We start from the raw sequence: 25,236 nt of genomic DNA, 5'->3' as shown, positions 1-25,236 counted from the left end.
CAAAGAAAGGGCAAGGGTACCAATCCTCATCAAGAAGGTATAGTAAGATGTCATCTCTTTCTTCCGCCCCACCTCGTTTAATCACACAGCAAGCCTACAAAGAGGTATGTAAACCCGATTTTCTAAAAACTAGTATATGGTACTGACAGGCCCTACACTCAAATGCTTCTGGGGTCAAGGCCCTTTCCCTGCCTCATCTCCTTTCAGTGAGGCCCACATCCTGTCCTCACAGTTGAAAGACAGTGATGGCATCTGCTACGGCTCTCAGGACACATAGGATCTTCCTGCTGGACTGAAGGACTAGATCATCCCAGTAGGTGGGGTACTCTATGAATAAGCGGTATGCTAAATAATTTGAGGTTGTGAGCCACAAATGGGGGGGCAAATTTGAACAACACAAAAGGTACCTCAGCATATTTATTGCAAAGTCTCACCTGTGATCTGGGAGTCTCCTTCATAATAAAAGCCCCATAGAGACTTGTGCTCTCCTTTAATACAATGGTCACCCTGTGCGATGTAATATACTCAAGAAAATACAAAATTACCAAAATATTATCAGAAACGGATCAAATTTTAAAACAAAACATAAAAAGAAAACTAGGCATGTCCAATTTCTCTGTGTCTGTCTTGCTACAAATGTAGGAGAGCAAAGTTGAACACTGTATACCGAAACTTACCCAAGAGGAGATGGGAGAAAATATTTGTGTCACATGGATAATCCCATGTGACCCATGGGCTTCGCACTTGGCACTTGGCCGATGTGTGTCACACCAATCCTGTCCCCTGGGCTAAGGAACATGCTGGATGTGATGTCTACCACGGCGGAGTTTTGTTTTTCTTTTCTGTCTTTTGGGTTGGTGGGGTTTTAGATTTTTTAAATTTAATTAATTAATTTATTTATTTGCAAGGAAAGAGAGAGAGAGAATGGGTTCAGCATGGCCTCCAGCTACTGCAAACAAACTCCAAATGCATGCACCACTTTGTGCATCCGGCTTTATATGGGTCCTGGGGAACTGAACCCAGGCCGGCCATCAGGCTTTGCACACAGGCGCTTTAACTGCTGAGCCATCTCTGCAGCCTCTGAACTTTACATAGCTCAAGCTAAGGTGGAACTCAGCAATTCGCTCCAGCCCTGGTGCCACCGCCTCTGGCATCCACAGTTGTATAACTCACATCAAACTCCATGACTCTCTCTTTGCTTATCTCTGGCAGGGTCAAGGCTGTCAGGACCACGGAAGGACTCCCATCTTCAGCTGTTCAGAGTAAGGGGCAGAGGACCACCAAAGCCGCCCCTTTCCCTGGGCGCCATCTCTGAAACTGCCCCTTTAACAGGAATGCTCTTGGGTGGTATCCCTCATGAGCTATCTTTCATGCTGTGGATCTTTTCAAATGTGAATGATTCGCCAGGTGTGGTGGCGTACACCTTTAATCCCAGCACTCGGGAGACACAGGGAGGAGGATCTCCGTGAGTTCAAGGCCACCCTGAGACTACACAGTGAATTCCAGGTCAGGCTGGGCTACAGCGAGACCCTACCTTGAGAACCCCCTCAAAAATAAAGTAAAATAAATTAAAACGTAAATTATTCCAAATTAACTCATTCCATGCCTCTTGGGTACTTCCCTGAGGTCACGACCACAGAAAAATAGAGGAGGAAGTCAAGCGTGCCTTCCACCAGCCAAAACCTACTCTATTCCTGCTCAGGATTATTGCCACACAGTTAGTAGAAAGGAAAGGGTGCCATTTTTGCTGTTGGTGGTGGTTTTTTTTTTTAATTTTTTGTTTTATTTGTATTTATTATTTGAGAGTGACAGACAGAGAAAGAAAGCGGCAGATAGAGAGAGAATGGGCGCGCCAGGGCCTCCAGCCACTGCAAACAAACTCCAGATGCGTGCACCACCTTGTGCACCTGGCTTATGTGGGACCTGGGGAATGGAGCCTCGAACTGCGGTCCTTAGGCTTCACAGGCAAGCGCTTAACCACTAAGCCATCTCTCCAGCCCAGGGGTTCCATTTTTACCGCCCTGCCTTACACAGGCAGTTTACCATAGACTTTTGCTGCCAATCGGGATACCTTTCATCTTAGTTTTCATTTGCATGGGTGTTGTGTGCTAACGCGTGCTCATGTGGGTACAGGTGCATGAGTATGTTCAGGTGTGTGTGCATATATGTGTGGATGCCAGAGGTTAACATCAGGTGTCATTCTTAATAGCTCTCTACTTTATTGAGATGGGCTCTCTCCTTTGAATGCTGAGCTCACCCATTTGGCTAGTCCAGTTTTGCCAGCCTGCGCCAACATTCCCCTTTCTCTCCCTATGAGTGCTAGGATTACAAGTGGGCTTCCACACCTGCACAGCAGTTACATGGGTGCTGGGGATCAGAACTCGGGTCCTCACACTTGATTAGCAAGCACTCTATCAAGTGAGCACCTTGTCAGCCCAGCGGTATCTTCTGCGTGTGCATGCATGCAATATGCAATATGTATGATAGGGTGAATATGTGGTACATTCACTGTTGTGTGTCCTGTGCATATGTGAAGACCTCCGAGGGGAATGTCCGGTGTCCCCTCTATCACTTGCCCACACATTTCCTTGAATCACACTAATTCCTGAGCTTGCCATTTGTGTAAGTCCCGGGGAGTCTCCAGTCGCTGCTCCCCACAGAACTGTGGTTACTGATGGGTGTGGCCACACTTAGCTGTCTATGTGGGTTCTGGAGAATCAACCTCAGGTGATGCCAGGCCCTCATGCTTTAGAGGGAAACACTTTTACCCACTGAGCCATCTCCCCAGCTCCCCAGGGGTCCCTTTCCATGAGTCACAGAGTCCCTAGGCAGGCTCAAAGCAGATCTGATGGAAACCATATCAAGTGAATGGCAAGCACCTTCATTCCATTCAAAGGAAGGGGGAGGAAAGTGCTCTCCGCTCAATGGAACATGGCTGCCAATTTCTCCAGATGTCATCAAGAATGTATGCTCACCTGTTATTTGGCACAGAAATCAAGTGCTCTCGGCTCTGTACGCATTGATTTTAATTCTTTCCACTGGCTCAATTATTTCCAGGTAGCTAAGTGGGACATTTAGAGCAACTTGCCAGGCTCTTGGGCCCCAGGGGTCACTCAGTACCATGGAGAAGCAAGACACTTAATATGCCTCTGAAATAATTCAGTCATTTTAAAAAAAAAAAAAAAAAAAAAAGGTGAAGTTTGCAGGCGAGGTCCTATAGCAGCTTCAAATCTACCTCACGCTGGGCTTCTTATCTGGCAAGTGACTCTCTGTAGTTCTTGGTCACCAGTGAGAGGCAAGGGGAATGAGGACTCCGTACTAAGGGACAATGACACACACCCTCCCTTCACAATTTAAACGCTCGCAAAATAACAAACCAAACCACTACACATAAATGTCACTTTCACTCCAAGAAAAAACAAAAACAACACAAGAGATGAAAACCCGTAGGTATTCTTTGAATATATGCTGCCTAGTTTAACTGTCATTTGCTTTAAGATTTAAAGGTGGTTATTTCCCTTTCAGGCTGCCATCATTCTCATTTTGTCCCCCGGTGGTACTTAAATCTCAATAAATGATCATCTTTGTGTCACCCTTTGCTATATAGTCTTTGTGTGGATTTTTTCAACCAGCTTTATTTTATTTTGTTTATTTTAGAGAAATAGAGGGAGGGAGACAGAGAGAGAATGGGCACGCCAACACCACTAGCCACTGCGAATGAACTCCGGATGCATGTGCTACCACGTGCATCTGGCTTACATAGGTACTGGAGAATTGAACCTAGGTCTTTAGTCTTCATAGACAAGAGCCTTAACCACTACGAAATCTCTCCAGTCCCTTCAACCAGCTCTAAATGAGCTTCGTGACATGTTTTCTAGAGCCTTCTAAAGGATACGCTTTAGCTTACATCCTGTTTTTCCTTTCACTTCTCCTGAAGGAATTTGTAAGAACAAAATTTTAAGAGACTTCTAGTATTTCACTCAGGTGGCTATTTAATGAGACAGTCCCCTCTACAAATTTAAACCATTATATAATCATAGGCTGGCAGACAACACAACTTTATTCATGAGTCTCCTGTCTTAACCACAGGGATGACTTGCATTCCTTACACTTGCATTCGGCTAGAGTCTTGCTGTTGAGTCACCTGGGTTCTTTCTGCCTGGCATCCTTATATTGGAAAAAGCCATGCTGACATAGCCAACTTTATTCCTAGACTCTACTTCCAAAAGCAAACTGTGAACTTGATTTTCAAAGTCAGTATACCTTGCCCTACTCTTTCCTATATCCCTAAATAATCAACTGATCCTGGCTCAGCTCTGTGTGTCTTTGGTCACCGTTAAAGTGGACTTCACTTCAGCAGAGATTGAGCGCCTACAGTGTATCAGGTCCCAGGAGAAGGCTGCCAATAAAAAGAAGACTTAGCCAGACATGGCAGTGCACACCTTTAATCCCAGCACTCAGGAGGCAGAGGTAGGAGAATCACCATGAGCTTGAGGCCACCCTGAGACTACACAGTGAATTCCAGGTCATCCTGGGCTAGAGTGAGACCCTACTTCGTAAAAAAAGAGTTAAAAAATAAAAAGAAGACTTATTCAAATTTTGTCTGCTTTCAAAGACTGCAGAGTGTGAGAGTGTGGAGAGGAAAATGAAATGAAAGGAACAGGGTGTTTGGTAGTTGGTACAAATGTTTACAGTGTAAGCTCTTTGAGTGAATAGCACTGAGCACAAGCTATCTGTCATTAAAGCTAGAAGACTCTCCTATAGATCCACACCAGACTATTCGTTAGAAGCTCTTTAAGATGAAGGGCTGGAGGGATGGCTTAGTGTTTGCCTCCAAAGCCAAAGGACTCAGGTTCGATTCCCCCAGGACCCATGTTAGCCAGATGCACAAGGTGGTGCACGCATCTGGAGTTCATTTGCAGTGACTGGAGGTCTTGGAGCACCCATTCTCTCTCTCTCTCTCTCTCTCTTTCTCTGTCAAATAAATAAATTAACTAAAAAACAAAAAGTAAAAGGAAGGCTTGAGGACGGCATGAGCAAGGACTGTAGGTTAAGGTCAAAGGCTGTAAAGTATAGTTAAAGGAGATGACTTGTTATAGGTTAGAACCTGCCTTGAGTCTACCCCAGCAGTACCTATGCACAGTATTGATCCTGGCTGTCAAAGCTAAGAGCCACAAGGACAGGCCATGAACCTGGGACTACGGGGACTCGCCTGATTTGTGGGCACAATTTGTGACTCATGCTGTAGAGGGCTCATGCCTGCTGAAATAAAAGGTTATACTGAAGCCGTATGATCAACACTGTGAAGACCTGTAGACTCAGGGTCTAGCTCCGTCCCAGTACACCTCAGTGCTGGATCAGCTTCCCTAAACCAAGGCTCCAGCACTACTCCTGCGGGCCCGTGTAGCAATCAGGCACTGAAAACCCAGGCTCTAGGGACAGTCCTTCCTTACAATACCAGACTCAAGACGGGTTCCTTAAAACCCAGGTCTCAAGCCAGCACCAGGTGGCTTTGAAGGACTCAGGCTAGACTCCTGCTCCAACAGGTTAAGGGACCAAGCATATCCCAGCAGACCTCAGTGCCAGGCCGGCTGTCCTGGACCAGAGATTAATGACTACCCCTTGACACAAGCTCCAGTTACATTCCAGGGCCAGGCTGGCTTCTATGGATGTAGGGCTATAGGCATGTCTCCACTGGCCCAAGTACTCAGCCCTGTATTACAAACTGGTTGGAGGAAAACTCAGACAAGAGGATTACCCCTGTGCCAGCCTTGTCTCCAAGGCTTCTCCACAGTCTCAATGAACAGGTCCACCCCAGGAATCACAAGTCAAGCTGATGGAAGCACCAGGTTAGCCCATCTGAGGACTCTAGAAACAAGGCCACCCATACACCATGCCATAAGAGCTATCTAGAATCTCTGATGGGCAGGCTTGAAAAAGAAAGGAAAGGGCTGGAGACATGGCTTAGTGGTTGAGGTGCTTGCCTGCAAAGCCTAAGGAATCATGTTCGACTCCCCAGATCCCACATTAGCCAGATGCACAAAGGTGAGGCAAACACACTGGATGGCACAAGTGTCTGGAGTTTGACTGCAGTGGCTAAGGCCCTGGCACACCAGTTCTCTCACTCTCACTGTCTCTCTGTCTCTCTTTCTCTCTGAAATAAAATTAAAAAAGAAAGAAAGAAAGAAGAATCACTAGGACTCCTTGACCAGTCAGTCTGAGAAATGACACAGGCTCCAGGTTTAATGAGAGACTGTCTCAAGGCAATAAGGTGGAAGAGAGGTACGGGACCCCAGCCTCCTCCTTGGCACATGTGGGCATAGGGCACACACCCCGTACATGCTACACACACCAAATAAAGAAAAAGAGCATAAACTCAAGGCAACTTCTGCAGCCCATGTTGACTACCTCTGAACTCATGCAGGTGAGTGTCCTTGCCATGCAAATGACGTGCAAAGCTAATGTATATGCTAATAAGCTCAATTTATCAATTTCACAATGTTAACATCAAAACAAAGTATACATGATAATTACATGATTTTTATGTATTAGTTAAAGAGAAATTCATTTAAAATACAAAAGCATAGGTGCTGGAGAGATGACACAGAGGTTAAGGCACTTGCCTGCAAAGCCTAACCAACCAGGTCTGATTCCCCAGGACCCACAGAAAGGGGTACAGGCATCTGGAGTTCGTTTGTAGTGGCTGGAGGCCCTGTAGCATCCACTCTTTCCTTCTGCTTCTCTTCTTCTCACCCTCGCCCTCTCTCTGTCTCTCTTCTCTCACTCTGTACACGCAAATAAATAAATAAAATATTTTTTAAAAGACAAAAGCACAGCCATAAACATATTATTGTGGGAAATGTGCATTTCATTTCTCATTGCGATGGCATGTAAAATTTCAGTGATGAATTCACTCATCTTTTTTTTAATATATTTTTTATGTTTTTATTTATCTGAGAGAGGAGGAGGCAGAGAGACAGAGAGAGAGAGAGAGAGAGAGAGAGAGAGAGAGAGAGAGAGAGAGAGAATGAGTGCCCTAGGGCCTCCAGCTGCAGCAAATGAACTCCTGATGCATGTACCACCTTGTGCATCTGGCTTACATGGGTCCTGGGGAATTGAACCAGGGTCCTTTGGCTTTGTGGGCAAGTACCTTAACCATCAAGCCATCTCTTCAACCCTCGCTTGTCTTTTATAACATGGAGTTGTAGTCCATTTTTTTGTATATATTTTATAGCTCTACCACCCACTATCTGAAACCTTGAGGCATGATAGGTTTGGGATTCAAGTTCTAGGTTTTAGAAATTGAATCCAGTGCTTCCTATTATGTAAGGTCCCAGTAAGGTCTGGGACAGCCTCTGGCAATTAGAAATGAGAATACTGCTGCAAAGAAATGGATGCATATTCACACGGTAATGGGTCTCAACTCAGCCCTGCTGAGATTTAAATGAATTAGGTCAAATGAGGTTTATGTCTCAAAATGAATTATGTAAAGACTCTACCTCAGAAAATAAAAACAACAACAACAAAAAACCTGTCTTCAGAGGTATTCAGATCTCAGCACAGCAGATATGGGGTGATGGACCCCTAAAAATAGAGAAAATAAATCTCACACATTAGGGCAAAAACTGCAGTTAATCAGGTTCATCTCTGAAAACTCCTTCAGGATTCTCATGATGCCTGCAATATTAGACCAGCCCACTGTTTTTTTTTCAAAGGAAAGCATTACTTGACAGTTAGTGGCTAAGTTGAGTGAAAAGAGTTTAGATGGGGTCCCTGTGGCCATTCACAGTGCATTCAGATTATCCACTGATGAAGACCAAAATGAAAAGATAGAAGAGCTGTGTCTCCAAGCTCAAACCCATCATGTGAACATTCATTTTTAAATCATTTGATAGAAATGCCCTGGACAATGTTGAATACTAGACTAGAGGAATGGCTCAGTGGTTAAAAGTGCATGCATGCAAAGCCTGCTATCCTGGGTTCGATTCCTCAGCACCCATATAAAGCCAGATGCACAAAGTGGTGCATGCATCTAAAGTCCATTTGCAGTGGCTGGAGGCCCTGGTGTGTCTATATTCTCCTTTCTTCCCTCTTCCCTCTGTCCTCTTTCTCTCTTTCTCTCTCTCTCTCTCTCTCACACACACACACACAACCCCTTTTCTCTCTCTCTGCTGACAGATATATAAATAAAAATATCTAAAAATGAGTTGGCTGTAGTTACTCATGCCTTTAATCCTAGCACCCAGGAAGCTTAGATAGGAGGATCCCTGTGAGTTTCAAGGCCAACCTGAGACTACAATAGTGAATTCCAGATTAGCCTGGCCTAGAGAGAAACTACCTTGAAAAACAAATAATAATATGTATATGAAAAATGTTCAACACCCTTTTGATGTGGCATTGTTTTATAACCTATTGATTATTACTTGCTTATCTTGAGTTGATCTCGCAGTAGATTAACTTCAAGCAATGTATGCCTCTCTTGTTCATCATTATATTCCCAGAGTCAATTTCAGTAGCTGTTTTCAGTGAGTGTGTGCTGAGGCAGGATTGCTTAATATTTCAAGACATGAGCTCTACAGTATGGTAGCTTAGGTCTGAATCTAGGCTCTGTCACTACTGGCTGGGAATCCATGACAACCTGCCTCAGTGTACATGGTTCAAAGCCCATTATTAGCAATTAAAGACTTGGCCTGGAAGTACCGTAGTCACTTCTGCTTACATATTGAGCAAAGCAAACCAGTGACATCCAAGATACAGAACCCAGTCTTAGACCCAGGAGATAGAGAGGCAGAAAGAAAACATCTCACAGGGTTTCCATGATGATGAAAAAGGTAAGTGTTGTTTGTAAAGAACTTAGAAAGGCACAGGCCACCTTACCACTATGCTCTATGATGTCTGCTGCGGATGGGTGCCATTGCTAAACTAAATTGATTCACGTGTGTTTTAATTTTTTAATATATTTTAATTTTATTTATTCATTTGAGAGAGGCAGATGGAGAGAGAATGGGTGCCCTGGGGACTCCAGCCACATGTGCCACATTGTGCATCTGGCTTACATAGGTCCTGGGGAATTGAACCTGGGTCCTTTGGCTTTGCAGACAAGTGCCTTAACCACTAAGCCATCTCCCCAGCCCAATTGACATGTTTTGAAATCACTTTTCTAGCTTTTCCTTGTTCTGTTGGCCAGCAAGGGTCTACATCCTGAAAGGCAGAACCCTATCTAGATTCAGCACAGGCACTAGGTTTTGAAGACATCCGTCCATCCCCGCCTGTCCAAGTGGGACCCAGAACGGGGGAGTGGGAGGAGCCACCCTGGAGAGAAAGGACTCTGGTACGATTCGGGTGTTGGGTGCTGTGCAGAGCCCAGTTCCAAATGAGTTTCTGGCTGTCACACGTAGAGGCGCAATCTGCATATGTTGGTTTAAGATGTCAGGTTTGGTTTCCTCCAGCTCCAGCTCTCCTTTGTGTGAAGTAAACACATCGCAACCATCTGCACCACAGCAAGCCACGCTGAAGGAGGTGCCTGCTCATCGCAAAAGCATCACATCAAAGCACCGTCTCTCCGAATTCTGCCCAGCTGAAGGTCTGTGAGAATGCCAAAGACCCCTCAGAGGTGAACAGAAGATGCGCTTTGGGGGTCAGAACTCGGGATTGTTAAGCAAGAGGGTAGAAAGCAGCACAGAGGGATATTCGCAACATTGGTAAACACAAACAAATGTGACCCGAAAAACATATGCTGCGGTGTCACTGCTGATCTCACAGTGCGACTCCTCTCCATTACTGTAAAGACGGAGGAGAAAAAATAAACCTGAGAAAGACATCGCAGACGTGTGGGGAAATGGAGAAGAGACTGTTGCAAGATTTATTCATGATGGTCAGAAAGCAAAAGCTTTCGTTCTGACCCAACTAGAGAAGTTAAAATGAACACTTTATAATCGTCGGAAAACAGGCAAACCTCAAACCCACCAACGTGAAGACACAATGATTCAAAAGCACATTACTGTCAAAAAGAAAGCATTCTGCCCAAACTATTCAAATCTATGACCATCTGCCCACCTGGACCTCTGGACGATGGAAAACGCCATCTGCCCGAGCCAAACACAGAAACAAATACCGTGGCCAGCCTTGCTCACGGGCAAATACGAGGACCACTGAAGATGTGGAGGTTTGTGTTTTCTTTAAATTATTTTTTTCATTTATTTGAGAGAGAAACAGGGTAGAGAAAGAGAATAGGAGAGAATTGGCACGCCTATGCCATCTTGTGCATCTGGCTTTACACAGGTACTGGGGAATCGAACCCACGTTGTTAGGCTTTGCAGGCAAGCGCCATCTCTCCAGTCCACCAATGTATTTGTTTTGAAAATGTCAAATTACATCTTGGCAGCATGGGGCAAAGAAAACTTTCAGAAATTTTAAACATCTGCTTTCTAGTCAAAGGAATAGGGCTTACAGTCCATATTCCTAACACCACTTGTTTTGTTAGACCAACGAACAACAGAGCAATGAATCCAATCTCACACAGTCTCATCCACAACCTTGCCAGGTGAATCTTGCATCTACTTTATATATATATATATATATATATATATATATATATATATATATATATATATGCACACATATATACTTATATACTAGTAGAAGATGTTTCTCTCATTCTGTTCCCCAGGCCAAAACAAAGCTAACCAAATATCTCCAAAACCTTCCAGAACTCAGGCCACAGTGAGCCAGGGGAATCTGGTGAGACGATGTCAAGTCTTATGTAGGCTTCAGAACAGGAAAGGTCTTACCTTGCTCTCTTCTGCTTCAAACACAGACTGGTGAACATTACAGGCAAATAACGCGTTGGGGAGATCGTTGAAGTCAGTGATGGCTTGAATGGCTTCTTCCGCAAAACCCCGGGTGATAGCCCGGTCTCTGTCTACGCAGTATAGTAAGAGAAGTCCTCTGTCCTCAGGGATGGACACCTGCTGCCCCAGGCTCCTCATTCCGACGAAGTAGGATTCTCCCCTCATCCTTGAAGATGCAAAGACAGGTGTGAGTCGTAGTCAAAAAGATTCCTTAAGGGCTGGAGAGATGGCTTAGTGGTTAAGCACTTGCCTGTGAAGCCTAAGGATCCCGGTTCGAGGTTTGATTCCCCAGGACCCATGTTAGCCAGATGCACAAAGGGGTGCATGCGTCTGGAGCTTATTTGCAGTGGCTGGAGGCCCTGGCATGCCCATTCTGTCTCTCTACCTATCTGCCTCTTTCTCTCTGTGTCTGTCACTCTCAAATAAGTAAATAAAAATAAACAAAAAGGGCTGGAGTGATGGCTTATCCATTAAGGCGTTTTCCTGCAAAGCCAAAGGATCCCATCTCAACTCTCTAAGACCCATGTAAGCCAGATGCACAAGGGGGCACATGCGTTTGGAGTTCGTTTGCAGTTGCTGGAGGCCCTGGCATGGCCATTCTCTCTCTCTTTCTCTCTGCCTCCTTCTCCCTCTCAAATAAATTAATAAACTACCTATTTAAAGAAAAAACAAAAAGATAAAACAAAATAATAATAATAAGATAGGCTTATTAAATCATTTAAAAAATAAATACATAAACAAAAAATGTTTTAAATTTTTTTGTTGTTCATTTTTTATTTATTTATTTGAGAGCAACAGACACAGAGAGAAAGACAGATAGAGGGAGAGAGAGAGAATGGGCGCGCCAGGGCTTCCAGTCTCTGCAAACGAACTCCAGACGCGTGCGCCCCCTTGTGCATCTGGCTAACGTGGGAACCGAGCCTCAAACTGGGGTCCATAGGCTTCATAGGCGAGCGCTTAACCGCTAAGCCATCTTTCCAGCCCCCAAAAATGTTTTAAATATTTAAAAAAAAGATTCCTGAAGAATCTTGTCTTCAACTTCTACTTCCCGGGTACTTGGGCCAGGGCAGTGGGGTGGGGAGGGCTAAGTAGAAGGAAAGGCAGGAGCTATTGCAAAAGGAACACAGTAAGTTTGCGTTCCTCCATCTCGGAATCCGAATTCCCCACATAGCTCTGCTTCTACCCAAGAGCTCAGGCAGGTCTACATCAGTAACAATCCGACAGCGCTGGGCGTGGTGGCGCACACCTTTAATCCCAGCACTCAGGAGGCAGAGGTAGGAGGATCGCCGTGAGTTTGAGGCCACCCTGAGAATACTTAGTGAATGCCAGGTCAACCTGGTCTAGAGTGAGAACCTACATCAAATAAATAAATAAATAAATAACAATCCAACAGCAAGGTTAAGAGCTGGAGACCCTACCACTGCTGGTAGTAATGTTATCGCATACTGAGTTCCAGGCACTATTCTAAGTGACTTACATGTATTAACACATATTTTAAGGCCCCACGATATCTAGGAAATTGATGATAGCAATAGCATCCCCACCTTATAGAGGAGAAACGAGGAATCAAAGCAATTAAGTCATTTTTATAAGGTTAATGCCAAAATGGCAGGGCTAAGATTGAAACCCAGGTAGTGGGACAGCAGAGTTCACTTGCCTATGCCAGAGGGACAGTGCAGATGAAAACTAATGGAAGTCAAAAAGCTGAACACGGTTCTGCAGGCTTGCCACCCCAGCTCTGTGGAGGTAGAGAAGGGCAGATCCCTGGGGCTCACTAGCCAGTCAGTCTAGCCTGATTGTTGAGCTCCAGGCCACTGAGAGACTTGAATCAATCAATCAATCAATCAATCAATAAAGGAAGATGACCCTTGAGTGACAACCCCAAAGGTTGTCCTGTGACCCCCATAAACACAGCACGCAAGTAGGCATTAGTAAAGTTTGAAAGGAAATCTGACCAACTTCATCACCCAAACCTTCATTATATTAACCCCCAGAACTAATAGAGACACACACACACACACACACCATATCTATCTTCTATAGCTTGAGATTGTTACTATAAGTAATTGTGACCCAGGTCCACATCTTGAAAACTTAGTACCACCTTAAACAATGTACAGAATGTAAATACCCCTCCCAAATGCCCTGCGTCAAAATGCCCTGCCGTGCCCATTCTATCACCGTCTGCCTCTTTCTCTCTTTCAAATAAATAAATAGAATATTTGTGTTCTATTTTTTTAATCAATGAATAGAGATGCAAAAGGTGAAAACATTTGCCCAGGGTCAAACTGACTAACAAGTTATCACAGGCTACGGACTCACCCTTGGTAAACTCAGTTCTCTGAAACTCAGCAGCTCACCTCAGAATAAAGAACAGTGAAATGGGGGCTGGGGAAGTGACTCAGAAGTTAAGGTGTTTGACTGCAAAGCCTAAGGACCCTGGCTTGACCTACATAACCAGATGCGCAAGGGGGCGCACGCGTCTAGAGTTCGTTTGCACTGGCTGGAGGCCCTGGCGCGCTCATTCTCTCTTTCTCTCTGCCTCTGTCTCTCTCTTAAGTAAATAAATAAATAAATAGAACAGTGAAGTGGGTACCATGACACATCTCTTTGCCTTCATGAAATTGTTGGACACAAGTTATAAGGACCCAGGCAATATGTGTTTCTGTTTGTATCTGTCTGGAATTTTAATGCAGTATGCTGATGAAGTTATGTTTGTCATTTTATTTTCCCTAGAAAATCTCCAAAGAGAATTTGATAAGCAGGGTTTCATGTGAATAATATGTTATATATAAAATCTTCGATGAGGGCTGGAGAGATGGTTTAGCGGTTAAGCACTTGCCTGTGAAGCCTAAGGGCCCCAGTTCGAGGCTCGATTCCCCAGAACCCATGTTAGCCAGATGCACAAGGGGGTGTATGCGTCTGTAGTTCGTTTGCAGTGGCTGGAAGCCTTGGTGCACCCATTCTCTGTCTTTCTCTCTCTCTCTCTCTCTCTCTCTCTCTGTCTCTCTCTCTCTCTCTCTCCCTCTTTCTCTGTCAAATAAATAAAAATAAAAAATAAAGTGGAGAGGGATTGAGGAACACATTTGACACTGATCTCTACAGGCATGCCCACATGTATGTGCACATGTCCCACACACGTGTGCACTCACATAAGCATGTACACATACAAGAATAGCAAAACCATATTATTTTCCTTAATGCATTTCAGGAAAACAATAATAAAATCAAAATCATCCAGGAGCCCAAATTACAGACATTGCTAATTTTCATTTCATATCCTGCTCATTTCACTAAATGTTTTCAACTGAATCCAAACTGGTCCCAAACCGTGGCTAGAGTTCTGAGAATGTTTCAATTATTCTTTTTTTTTTTTTTCTAAAAAGGAACTACAATTCATAGCTGAACAAATTAATTAAATGGACCCAATATTAAGTAGTGTGTAAGACTTATTTTAATCGACTTAAATAGCTTTGACCTCTATTCTAAGCTCTAACAATATGATTATCTCCATGAGACTTTATTTTAAGCTCATTACTTTCAGTGAAGATTTAAAGAGTGAATTCATATTCAGCAAATAAACTATTCTACTTAAATGGAGAAAGACCTCAGAAGTCAAGCTTTGGACAAAGCAGCCCTAATTTTCCTTTCCAGTTCCATCACCCAGTCACCTCATAATCCAGAGAGGGTAAGTGATTTTTCACTAATTAGGTTTATCCTTAGACTTTAGGAATGAAAATGCCCCTGCCTCCCTTCACAAAGTGAGGGGAGGCAAGGAAATAAAACGGGAATGGAAAATGTGATTGAAGTAAGGATTTATCACATGAAAGTGCTCATCACACCCAGCCATCAGGGAAATGAAAATTAAAACCACTTTGGGGGCTGGAGAGATGGCTCAGCAGTTAAAGACGCTTGCTTGAGAAGTCTGCTGGTCCAAGGTTTGATTCCCCAGTACCCACATAGAGCCAGATGCACAAAGTGGCACATATGTCTGGAGTTCGTTTGCAGTGGCAGGAGGCCCATAATCGAGCTCTCATTTTTTGTCTGCTTCTCCTCCCTCTCTCCTCTCTCTCTCTCTCTCTCTCTCTCTCTCTCTCTCTCTCTCTCTCTCTCACACACACACACACATACACACACACACATACGCACGCACAAGCAAACAAAGAAATACAATTTAAAAGAAAACACTTTGGGATTTCATCTTACCCAAGTCAGAAAGGCTATCATCAAAAAAACCGACAACAGTCTGGAGAGATGGCTTAAGGCACTAGCCAGAGAACTGTCCAGATCCTAGAAGCACAAGACAGGGCGAGCATGCAAAGTCGAAAATGCGCAGGTGGCGCATGCATCTAGAGTTCTTTTGCAGCGGCTGGAGGCCCTGGCTCAACCACAAACACACGCATTCTCTGGTACATGTGTCTGAAGTTCATTTTCAGTGGCTGGAGGCCCTGGCACACCAATTCTCTCCCTCTTTCCCTCCCCCCTCTCTCTCCTCTCTCTCACTCTCTCATAAAAAATACACAGGAAAACAACAACAACCAAAAACCTAACAATAAAGGCTAGCAAAAATGTGGGAGAAAGAGGGTTCTTTCTTCATTACTGGTGGGAGTACAAACTAGTTCAGCCATTATGGAAATCAGTATAGAGTTCTCAAAAAATTAGATATCGGGCTGGAGAGATGTCTTAGCAGTTAAGGCATTTGCCTACAAAACCTAAGGATCCAGTATCTGTTCCCCAGAATCCACGTAAACCAGATGCAAAAGGTGGTATATGCATCTGGAGTTTGTTTGCAGTGGCTGGAAGCCCTGGTGCACTCATTCTTTCTCTCTCTCTCTGTTTTTCCCTCTCTCAAATAGATAATAAAAATAAAATATTAAAACAAAAATAGAGAAGCCAGGTGTGGTGGTGCACACCTTTAATCCCAGCACTTGGGGGTCAGAGGTAGGAGGATCACCATGAGTTCAAAGCCACCCTGAAACTACATAGTGAGATCCAGGTCAGCCTGAGCTAGAGTGAGACCCTACCTCAAAAAAAAAAAAAAAAATAGGGCTGGAGAGATGGCTTAGTGGTTAAGCGCTTGCCTGTGAAGCCTAAGGACCCCAGTTCGAGGCTCAGTTCCCCAGGACCCACGTTAGCCAGATGCACAAGGGGGCGCACGCATCTGGAGTTCGTTTGCAGAGGCTGGAAGCCCTGGCGCACCCATTCTCTCTCTCTCCCTCTATCTGTCTTTCTCTCTGTGTCTGTCACTCTCAAATAAATAAATAAATAAATAGATAGATAATGAACATGTGGTACATTTTCCCAATGGAATTTTATGCAACAACAAAGAAAACTAAAGTTATGGGTTAGTGCTATCACTCAGTGGTTAAGACACTTGCTTGTAGAGCCTAATGACACAGGCTCAATTCCCCAATACCCACATAAAGCCAGATGTACAAAGTGGCACATGCATCTGGAATTCATTTGCAGTGGCTAGAGGCCCTGGCATGCCCATACACAGTCCTAGTATGCAGAAAAGAAAAAAAAAAAAACTCTAGCTAACTGTTTGGTATATTTAACTGTCTGTGTAGCATGACATAAAAATGTTTACATAACAGCATCTCCTCCCTTTGGGATGGTCAGACTCAAACTTCAAAATAAGAGCAGAACTTTCTTTTAACATATAATATTTTTTTCAAAATTAGAGTCATGCTGGTTAGCTTACTTTTGTTTGACAATATGGATATAATTCAAAGCCATTTCTTCTATCATTATTTATTCTTTTAAAATACTGGGGCTTTTTGTTTTGCTTTTTTGAGGTGGGGTCTCACTCTATTCCAGGTTGACCTATAGTCTCACAGCTTTCCTCCTGCCTCTGCCTCCCAAGTGCTGGGATTAAAGGTGTGCACCACCATGCCCAGTAGTATGAATTTTTCTGAGACAGGGTCCTTGAAGTATAGACCATCCTATATCTACCTCCTCGCTACTGGGAGTATAGACGCATGCCATCATGTGCAGAGAAAGAATTCATTTTAACAGCCATGTGGCTTCCCAGTGCTTACAGCTGTCATAATTTACTTAGCCAATTCTTCTATTACCTGGAAAGCATATATTTCCACTACTCAAATCTGGAAAACAAGAACCACCATGATAATATAAGTCTTCCCATGGGAGATGCTCACATCCTCCTGTAAAAGTGGTGATTATATAAATGAGACTATAAATGATTGAACTCAATGGGATGCAGGAGGAAGCCTGGATGGGGACAGGTTTTACATATTGCCAGATTTGCTAACAAGTGAAAACAGTATTCACCCAACATGTTCAAATAGCCTGATAGTACATCAGGGAGATGGCTCAACAGAGTTCGTTTGCAGTGGTTGGAGGCCCTGGCGTGCTCACTCTTTTTCTCCCTCCCTCTTCCTCCCTCCCTCCCTCTTTCTCTGTCATTCTCAAATGAATAAAAATAAAACAAAAAATGGCTTCTGATCTAGAATCAGATTTACATTAATTAAATATTTAAATTCCCTAATATTATGTGGGAAAAGTCGGCCCAGTGAAGAATTACACAGGAATAGTAATAATTTTACAACTAAACCATACCTTCAGCATTTTCTTCTGTATTAGTCACGGTTCTCCCCAGGCACCTGAGTGAGTTTCTTTTAATTGCCCTTTTTGATATTTTAATGTCTGGGTTCTCTTGGTGGTAAACAGGACTTTGGCTTATTTTTGTCCATCTTATACACAGTTTGAAGTATAATGTTATTAATAGCATACCCTGCTGGGAGCCTGGGATACAAGGGACATGCCATTCTTAGGTGGCACTTAATAGGAACCCATTAGAGCTCTTTCTGAAATATAATGGAACCTCCTTAACTCAGATGCAGAGTTTTCACACCCACCAAGGTGGGTGAACCTCGTGCTATTCTTGAAATCAGCTGGGATCGGTCTTGAAAGAGTCAGGAACATGCAGTTTTTAATTCGATGGTTTCAAAGAAAATTATTCACATTCCCTACAGGAGACCATCAGAGCCACCGCTCTCCTTCATGCTCCCGCTGGATCATAACTGAATGAATTCAATGAAGCAGCGTCGTCATGTGCGTCCTTGTGAGGTATATGAACAAAACAGGTCAGGCTGCCCATCATCTCGCTGGACACTGGCTTATACAACAGCGATGAGACTGACCTTCTTGCCCATGAGAATGTCTCTAGAGCTGGAGGGTTGCAATGTCTGTGGTCTCCCAGTAGGACCTTGCAGATCTGCATATACTTCCAGTGGTTATAATAAAAAGGGAAGGAAGACCTCAAGTTTCCCCAGAGCCAGCTGGGACACACAGAAAGGGGATTTGCACGCCATTCCCCACAGAGCTAATGGACATAAACAAGGAGCAATGTTTGCTAAAGGAGACATAGAGAAGGTACCATCTTCAATGAGGAGTGTCAAAATGAGGGAATGCATGCTTTTCTTTGTTAGCATTGTTGTTGCTTATTTATTTTAATAAAAAGAGAAAGAGGTAGATATGTAGAGAATGGGCTCACCGGGGCCTCCAGCCACTTCAAACAAACTCCAGGCAAATGTGCCACCTTGTGCATTGGGCTTCACATGGGTAACTTACATCCTTAGGCTTTGCAGGCAAGTGCCTTAACTGTCGAGCCATCTCTCCAGCCCTGTTGCTGTTTGGAATGGAGAACTTTATTGTCTGCACATATTGCATATTGGTCATATTTCCATCCGGTTTTATACTCTTATTCTCCCTCCCTGACCCTTTTTTCACCAAGGGCCTTCCTCAACGTGAATATCTGTGTTCACTGTGAGGTGACGAAGGGACCCATCCATCTCTTTGCAGAGCACTGCCTCAGAATACACTTTCCTACCCCGTGGCTCTTGCATTCCTTGTGTCCCTCTTCTACCATGTTCCCTGAGCCCTGGAGGGTGTGCTAGGAGTCTCCTTTAGTTTCAGGAAGCATTACAGAAGTGCAAACTGCTGTCAGTTTAGCCTGAGTCCCTCCAGAGATATGGCGGTAGAAACCAAGGAGACTCAAAACCCATCAAAGCAGAAAAACGAAGGCTTCTGAGAGCCTAGCCCTAAAGGACGCTTGCTTGTTGCTTTTTGACCCTATGCATTGCAGTGTAGCCTGGTTTGGCTGTAAACTCTTCATCCCTCTGTCTCAAGTTCCCAAGTGCTGGAGTTATAGGCATGCACTATGGCTCCCGGCCAGACATTATTCTTAAAGACAGACCAATCTGTCCTGACAGAGAATGACCTACAGTGAACCATGGAATACTCCAACAACACAAGCAGCGTAGGGCTGGAGAGATGGCTTAGCGGTTAAGCACTTGCCTGTGAAGCCTAAGAACCCTGGTTCGAGGCTTGATTCCGCAGGACTCACATTAGCCAGATGCACAAGGGGGCGCACGCACCTGGAGTTCATTTGCAGTGGCTGGAGGCCCTGGTGCACCCATTCTCTCTCTCTATCTGCCTCTTTCTCTCTCTGTCACTCTCAAATAAATAAATAAAAATAAAATTTAAAAAGCGGCAAGCTGTGTAGTGGCACTTCCTCAGCCCTAGACATTGAATGAGTCACAGTCCCAGAAGGAAACAGATGATATGAATAATTTAAAAAGAGTTTCATAATCGGACCATTCCCCAAGGTGTGGATAGAGGGTAGGGTAAAGGAGCCAAAACAGATAGCACACACACACACAAAGAAAAACCACTGGGCTGTCACTGTCTCTAGATACAAAGTGGCAAGGGCTCGGAGAATGTGGAGAGAGCAGAGAGGTAAGTGGTATAGTTCCTAGCAGTCACTCCTCTCTGGCACTGTGGTGAGGGTGCCGGAGGAATTGGTTGTCCTTCCTCTCTTGCCCTCACTTCCTGCCGCCAACTCTCATTCACGCAAGACAAAGGGAGACCAGAAGACCAGGGAAACCTAGATATGGAACAGAAGGCTCAGCCGCTGCAGTGCAGGGTTGGAAAGGGTAAAGAGTCTCCATGGGACCCAGTGAAGATGTCACACCCAGTCTTCATAAATGGGTAATAGTCTAGAAAATGTATAGGTTAATTTCAATAGAGCTCTACATTAAAAAAAAGAAAGAAAGAAAAAGAAATTTAAGGCTGTCATTCGAAAATCAACAGTTCTCACCAGGGTGTGTATAATATAGTGGACTATCAGCCCTTTCTGGTATTCTCTGAACAAAAGAATGAAAGGGAATGAGGGACTCTGATGTAGGAGACAAGGCCTGTGCCCCTGTGGGAGACATGTGTTGAGGTGCGCTGCCTGGAAGCTCTATAGTTAAAGGAAGCTTAAAGGGCATCCAGAGCCTTGGGGATGAGGCAAGTACTTAGATGCAAAGTAACTTTCCACAGAAGGGAAGCACATCAAAGGTGAGTAGCAGCAAGGCAGGTGATGGTTGCCATGGTAGCCAAAGTAAGATGCATCCTGTCATCTTTCACCTTCTGCCTTCACATAGGGCATGGAGTGCCAGAGAGAGAGGAGAGTGACTTTTTTTTTTTTTTTTTAAGCAGGGAGTGGGAGACAAGGCAGCTTTCAGGAGAATGGAGCGCAGTGTCTAGTCAAATGAATAGCAGACTGGAAGGTTCCCTGCAGGGAGGAGAGCTGGTCAGAGCTCATGAGGAGGGAGTCCAAGGAGGCAGGCTACACTCCCTCTGATGAGGTTAGTAGGAAATGAATAGCTTGATGGTAAGGTGGAAAAGAAGGAGAAAGAAAAAGCTATCTCTATGCACTGCTATTTCCTCTCAAATACAGTGTTCATGTCATTGCCACATTAAAAACCTCTTCCACAATTCCATGTGTGCTATCAAAGCACAGGAGAAGTCTGCAGCTCAGCAAATGGGGCATCCCAAGATAACGCCTTAACATGCACAGCCTCTCCAGGACTCAGTACCATGCTTCATATTGGAGTAGAAAGAGGGAAGGAAGAGAGAAGAAGGAAGGGGAAGTGAGAGAGGAGAAAAGAAGGAGGAGGAGGCGAAGGAGGAAGATGAAGAAGAGAAGGGGAGGAGAAGGGAAAGGGGGGTAGGAGGAGACAGCAGAACCAAGTACTGAGTGCTTATTTTGCTTTCTGGGTCTAATGTGTATCAAACTTAGGGACTCCTGTCTTGAACATCTTACCTAAGCTGCCTTCAAATCCACACCTTGCCTGACTATACCTCACCCATCATCAAGCCAATGGCCCTGAAGGTCACATCTAAGGCCACTGCCTTCATACCTTACCCTGAGTCTGGTCTTTACTCCAGGAGATGTCCCTCATTGGGCCCCTAGCCACCTTGCCCTGGATTGAACCTCTCAGGACACTAACCTGGTTTCACCTCTCTCTGAGACTGACTGTCTCGTTCTCACATTCCACTCAGAATTGCAGATAAGACCTCTCCAGCAATGGAATCCTGTAGGTAATAAATAAGACCTTCTATTTAGACGGTCACCTTGGCACCTTTTTGTTGTTGTGCGTTTTTATTTACTTATTTGAGAGCTACAGACTGAGAGAGAGGCAGATAGAGAGAGAGAGAGAGAATGGGCGCACCAGGGCCTCCAGCCACTGCAAACGAACTCCAGACACGTGCGCCCCCTTGTGCATCTGGCTAACGTGAGTCCTGGGGAATCGAGCCTCGAACTGGGGTCCTTAGGCTTCACAGGCAAGCACCTAACCACTCGGCCATATCTCCAGCCCACCTTGGCATTTTTAAAATTTTATATATTTTATATTTGTAGGAGAGAGAGAAAACAAATGGCACGCCAGGGCCTCTAGCCACTGCACAAGAACTCCAGATGCATGTGCCCCCTTGTGCATCTGGCTTATGTGGATCCTGGAGAATCAAACCAGGATCCTCTGGCTTTGCACGCAAATGCCTTAACCGCTAAGCCATCTCTCCAGCCCCTCTGCCCCTCTTTGGCAGTTTTGTTTTAATTGAATGGGAATGAAGGCATTCTGAATTTAACTCTCGGGTCTCTTGGTCTTCCCATCTATGTTGGACAAGTTGCTTAATCTCAGTGTCTGGTTGCCTCACCTCTAAAGAACAGATAAAAAGGAATGCAGGGCTGGAGAGATGGCTTAGTGGTTAGGCACTTGCCTGTGAAGCCTAAGGACCCCAGTTCGAGGCTCAATTCCCCAGGACCCATGGAAGCCAGATGCGCAAGGTGGCACGTGGATCTGGAGTTCGTTTGCAGTGGCTGGAGGCCCTGACCCACCCATTCCCTCTCTCTCTCTCTCTCTGCCTCTTTCTCTCTCTGTCTGTCGCTCTCAAATAAATAAATAAAAATGAATAAATATATTTTTTTAAAAAAAAGGGAATGCAGGCCTCACAGTACTGCACTGGGGATTGAACAGGTCATGGGCAGTAGGGCAATGACTCGGACACCACATGAGCACTCAATAAACGTTAGCTATCATGAATATGACCATCTTGGGTCTCAACACAGCAGATATGCAGCTGTCCCTCACAGGACACAGGGGCTCTTATTTCCTTTACCGGAATCATGGGGGAGGGTGGGTAGAGGATATGGCCACAAGGTGGAGACTTTGGAGGTGGTCTGCCTCCTGAATCCTCACCATGCCACGTGGTAGCCATGTGATCTTAGGAATGAACATCTCTGGGCACGGTGTTGATACACACGTTACTTTTGTGTGTGTGTGTGTGTGTGTGTGTGTGTGTGTGTGTGTGTGTACCTCTGTGTACATATGTGTGGAGACCAACAATGCCAGGTGCTGTTCCTTAGGTGCTGCTCACTTTTTTTTTTTTTTGCTATTTTTTTGTTTTTTTGCTTTTTCCCCCCTAGGCTGCTTTGGTGTGGAGCCTATGTCTCCATCTTAACTGAAAGTTTTGGGGTTTTTTTGTTGTTGTTTATTTAGACAATCTCTCACTCACCTGAAACTTACTAAACAATCTATCCCGCCTAGCAAGGGAGCCCCAGGGACCCACGTGTCTCTACCTCCACAGTGCTGGGATCACAAATAAGCATGCCACCATGCCTGGCCTTTTGACATGCAGTCATGAGGATTGAACTTGGGTCCTTGTGATTGCAACATAAGCACTATCACATCTGAGCCATATGCCCAGCCAAGCTCCTCTCCCTCCCTCTCTCCTGGCCCCCGCCCCTCCTTCTCTTAACTAGCTGAAGCCCCAGAGCCTTGCACACCTTTGATTATTACTTTGCCAGTGGGGTGATTTCCTGAATCACAGGCTACCCTCGCCTCCCGCTGTGTTAAATCCAGGAGCTTGACTCCTCTTTCTCTATCCCTTAACTTTCAATGCTCACACAATTCACTTTGGATTTGAAATAGGCCACTGCCCTGGCTGCTGGACGCCACTTTAAAAGCCTTCCTTTGACTTACTAAACACTGGTTGAAGGTGGTTCCTATCATGACCCCTCACCCCTCCTTCATTCTGTCTCTTGAGTTGACAATCATAATATGCTCTGATTCCTACAGAAGGAAACCCGGTAAGACCTCAGCACTGCAAAGCACAGCACATCTCCTCCTCCTGTTTCAAGACAGCGGTCTGCCCTTCCCATTCAACCAAGATCTCTGACTGAGAGGCTGCCATAGGCTGGACCATGGCAGAAATGACTTCCGGTTTCTCTCTCTATTGTCAGAAATTCACAATTCCGGATGAGCCATAATTAGGCCCTCACTTCTGATGCCATGTGTTGTTTACAAGAAAGAGCTGACCCAGATTCTAGCCTATAAAAAAGAAAAGGAGAAAAAAAACACCTCTGGTTAAAAAAAAAATCCTCTCCAGCTTGCTGTAATCAGACCACCACACCACATTTCTCTCTACTCTCCAGGGACCAGAGTTTGGAGAGGATGGGACCTACCTTGGAAGGAGCATTTCTTGGGGACACTAGGGAGATTTTAGGAAGAGACTGAACCCATGAGAAAGCAAGTAGGAGCCGTCAAATAATTTTAGTCACAAGCTACCCTTTGAGAACTGGTGACTCAAAGACCCTTGGCTCTTCACTGAAAAAGGTCAAAGAGCATGCTTGGAATGAGGTGGTCACGGGTTGCATAGCATCCTTCTACTTACCCATACAAACCAATGGTACACTTGTACCAAGGCTTGGACATATCGCCTATAAAACTCACGCACTGGCATGCCTAGCCAATGTGAGTGGCTACAGTGTAGTAATTGCTATTTGATGTATTTAGTGAGAAATGCAAATCTGTGTATTTTAATGAACTGACAGTATTTATGAGGAGCTGATTTGGAACTTTTTCTATTTTTATTTTATTTTTATTTTTCGAGATAGGGTCTCCCACTAGCCCAGGCTGACCTAAGAACTCATTCTGAAGTCCCAGGCTGGTCTCGAACTCACAGTCATTTGCCTACCTCTGCCTACTGAGTGTGGGATTAAAGACATGCACCACCCTGTCCAGCACTGAGTTGAAACTCCCCAGCTCACATAATGACCCACTTTCTTCAGTTGGGCCCTGCATCCCCAAAGGTTCTACAACCTCCCAAAAGAGTGTCACCAAATAACTGTTCAAATACACAGGCCTGAGGAGGATGTGCCACATCCAAACCAGAACAGGAAGACTCAAGGGTAATGCCAAGGTTTTGGCATCAGCATCTAGAAGGACAGAGGGACTTTTGACGAAGTTGGAAACACCTATGAGTATGGCAAGGACACAGCAGAAGTTCAGCTTAGTAAATGTTAAGTGTCCAACTTCTCATATTCATCTGGAGGATGAGCAGTTGGTCTGAGTCCAGCTTTCAGAGGATAGCAGGACATTGCAGGTGACATGAAGGCCACAGGTCCCCAAGAGTAAGTGTAGTGACCAAAAAGGTCCACAGGCTGAGCCCTGAGACACGCCAACATTTTAAAGGAACAGTAATGGTACCACCGCATGGAGACCATTGCCAGGACATGAATACTGTGAACCTTTTCCAACAAACAACCAGGTACACACATGTACATGTGTGTACATGCATACGTGCATACACACACATGTGCCCACGCACATACGTGCCTATCACCTGCCACCCTACCTCCACGTAGAGCTCCTATCCCAGGACCCTCATGGAATTCCTCACAATTCTCAACAAAGGACAGATGAGAGAAAAGGAAACTGGTTGCAATGATAAAAGCTACAGAAAAAGGTTATCTTGTTTATATTCCCATCTGCAATTCCGAACAGTTTCTCTTAACAGTGTAGTTTTTTTTTTAAATCTCTCACATCAATAATCTTGCATTTTACATCAAGTATTCCATGCATATGATAAGCTTCAAGGCTAGCCTGAAAGTGTTGGTTATAATTTATGGAGTCTTTTAGGATCCTATATTCCAAAACATTTCATTTCCCAAACAATGTCATAGAAGCTTACATTTTCTGTAGGTTATCTCTGGGCACAAGAAGCATACATACATACATTATAAAGATGTGAATAC

General features: G+C 44.6%; 1 protein-coding gene across 1 annotated transcript in view; it reads right to left on the bottom strand.

Moving 5' to 3' along the window:
• Rcan2 (regulator of calcineurin 2) overlaps positions 1 to 25,236 on the bottom strand; it is a 272,526-nt gene that overhangs the window by 216,159 nt on the left and 31,131 nt on the right. The window contains exon 2 of the mRNA XM_045157466.1: positions 10,791 to 11,016. Coding sequence (XP_045013401.1) covers positions 10,791 to 11,015 — 225 coding nt within the window. The 5' untranslated portion in view covers position 11,016. The remainder of the gene's footprint in view (positions 1 to 10,790; positions 11,017 to 25,236) is intronic.

The sequence above is a fragment of the Jaculus jaculus genome, chromosome 8 (genome assembly GCF_020740685.1).
Source record: "Jaculus jaculus isolate mJacJac1 chromosome 8, mJacJac1.mat.Y.cur, whole genome shotgun sequence".
In the NCBI taxonomy this organism is placed as follows: domain Eukaryota; kingdom Metazoa; phylum Chordata; class Mammalia; order Rodentia; family Dipodidae; genus Jaculus; species Jaculus jaculus.
Note: the sequence above shows the minus strand (reverse complement) of the source record. Positions and strands in the feature narration are given on the sequence as shown.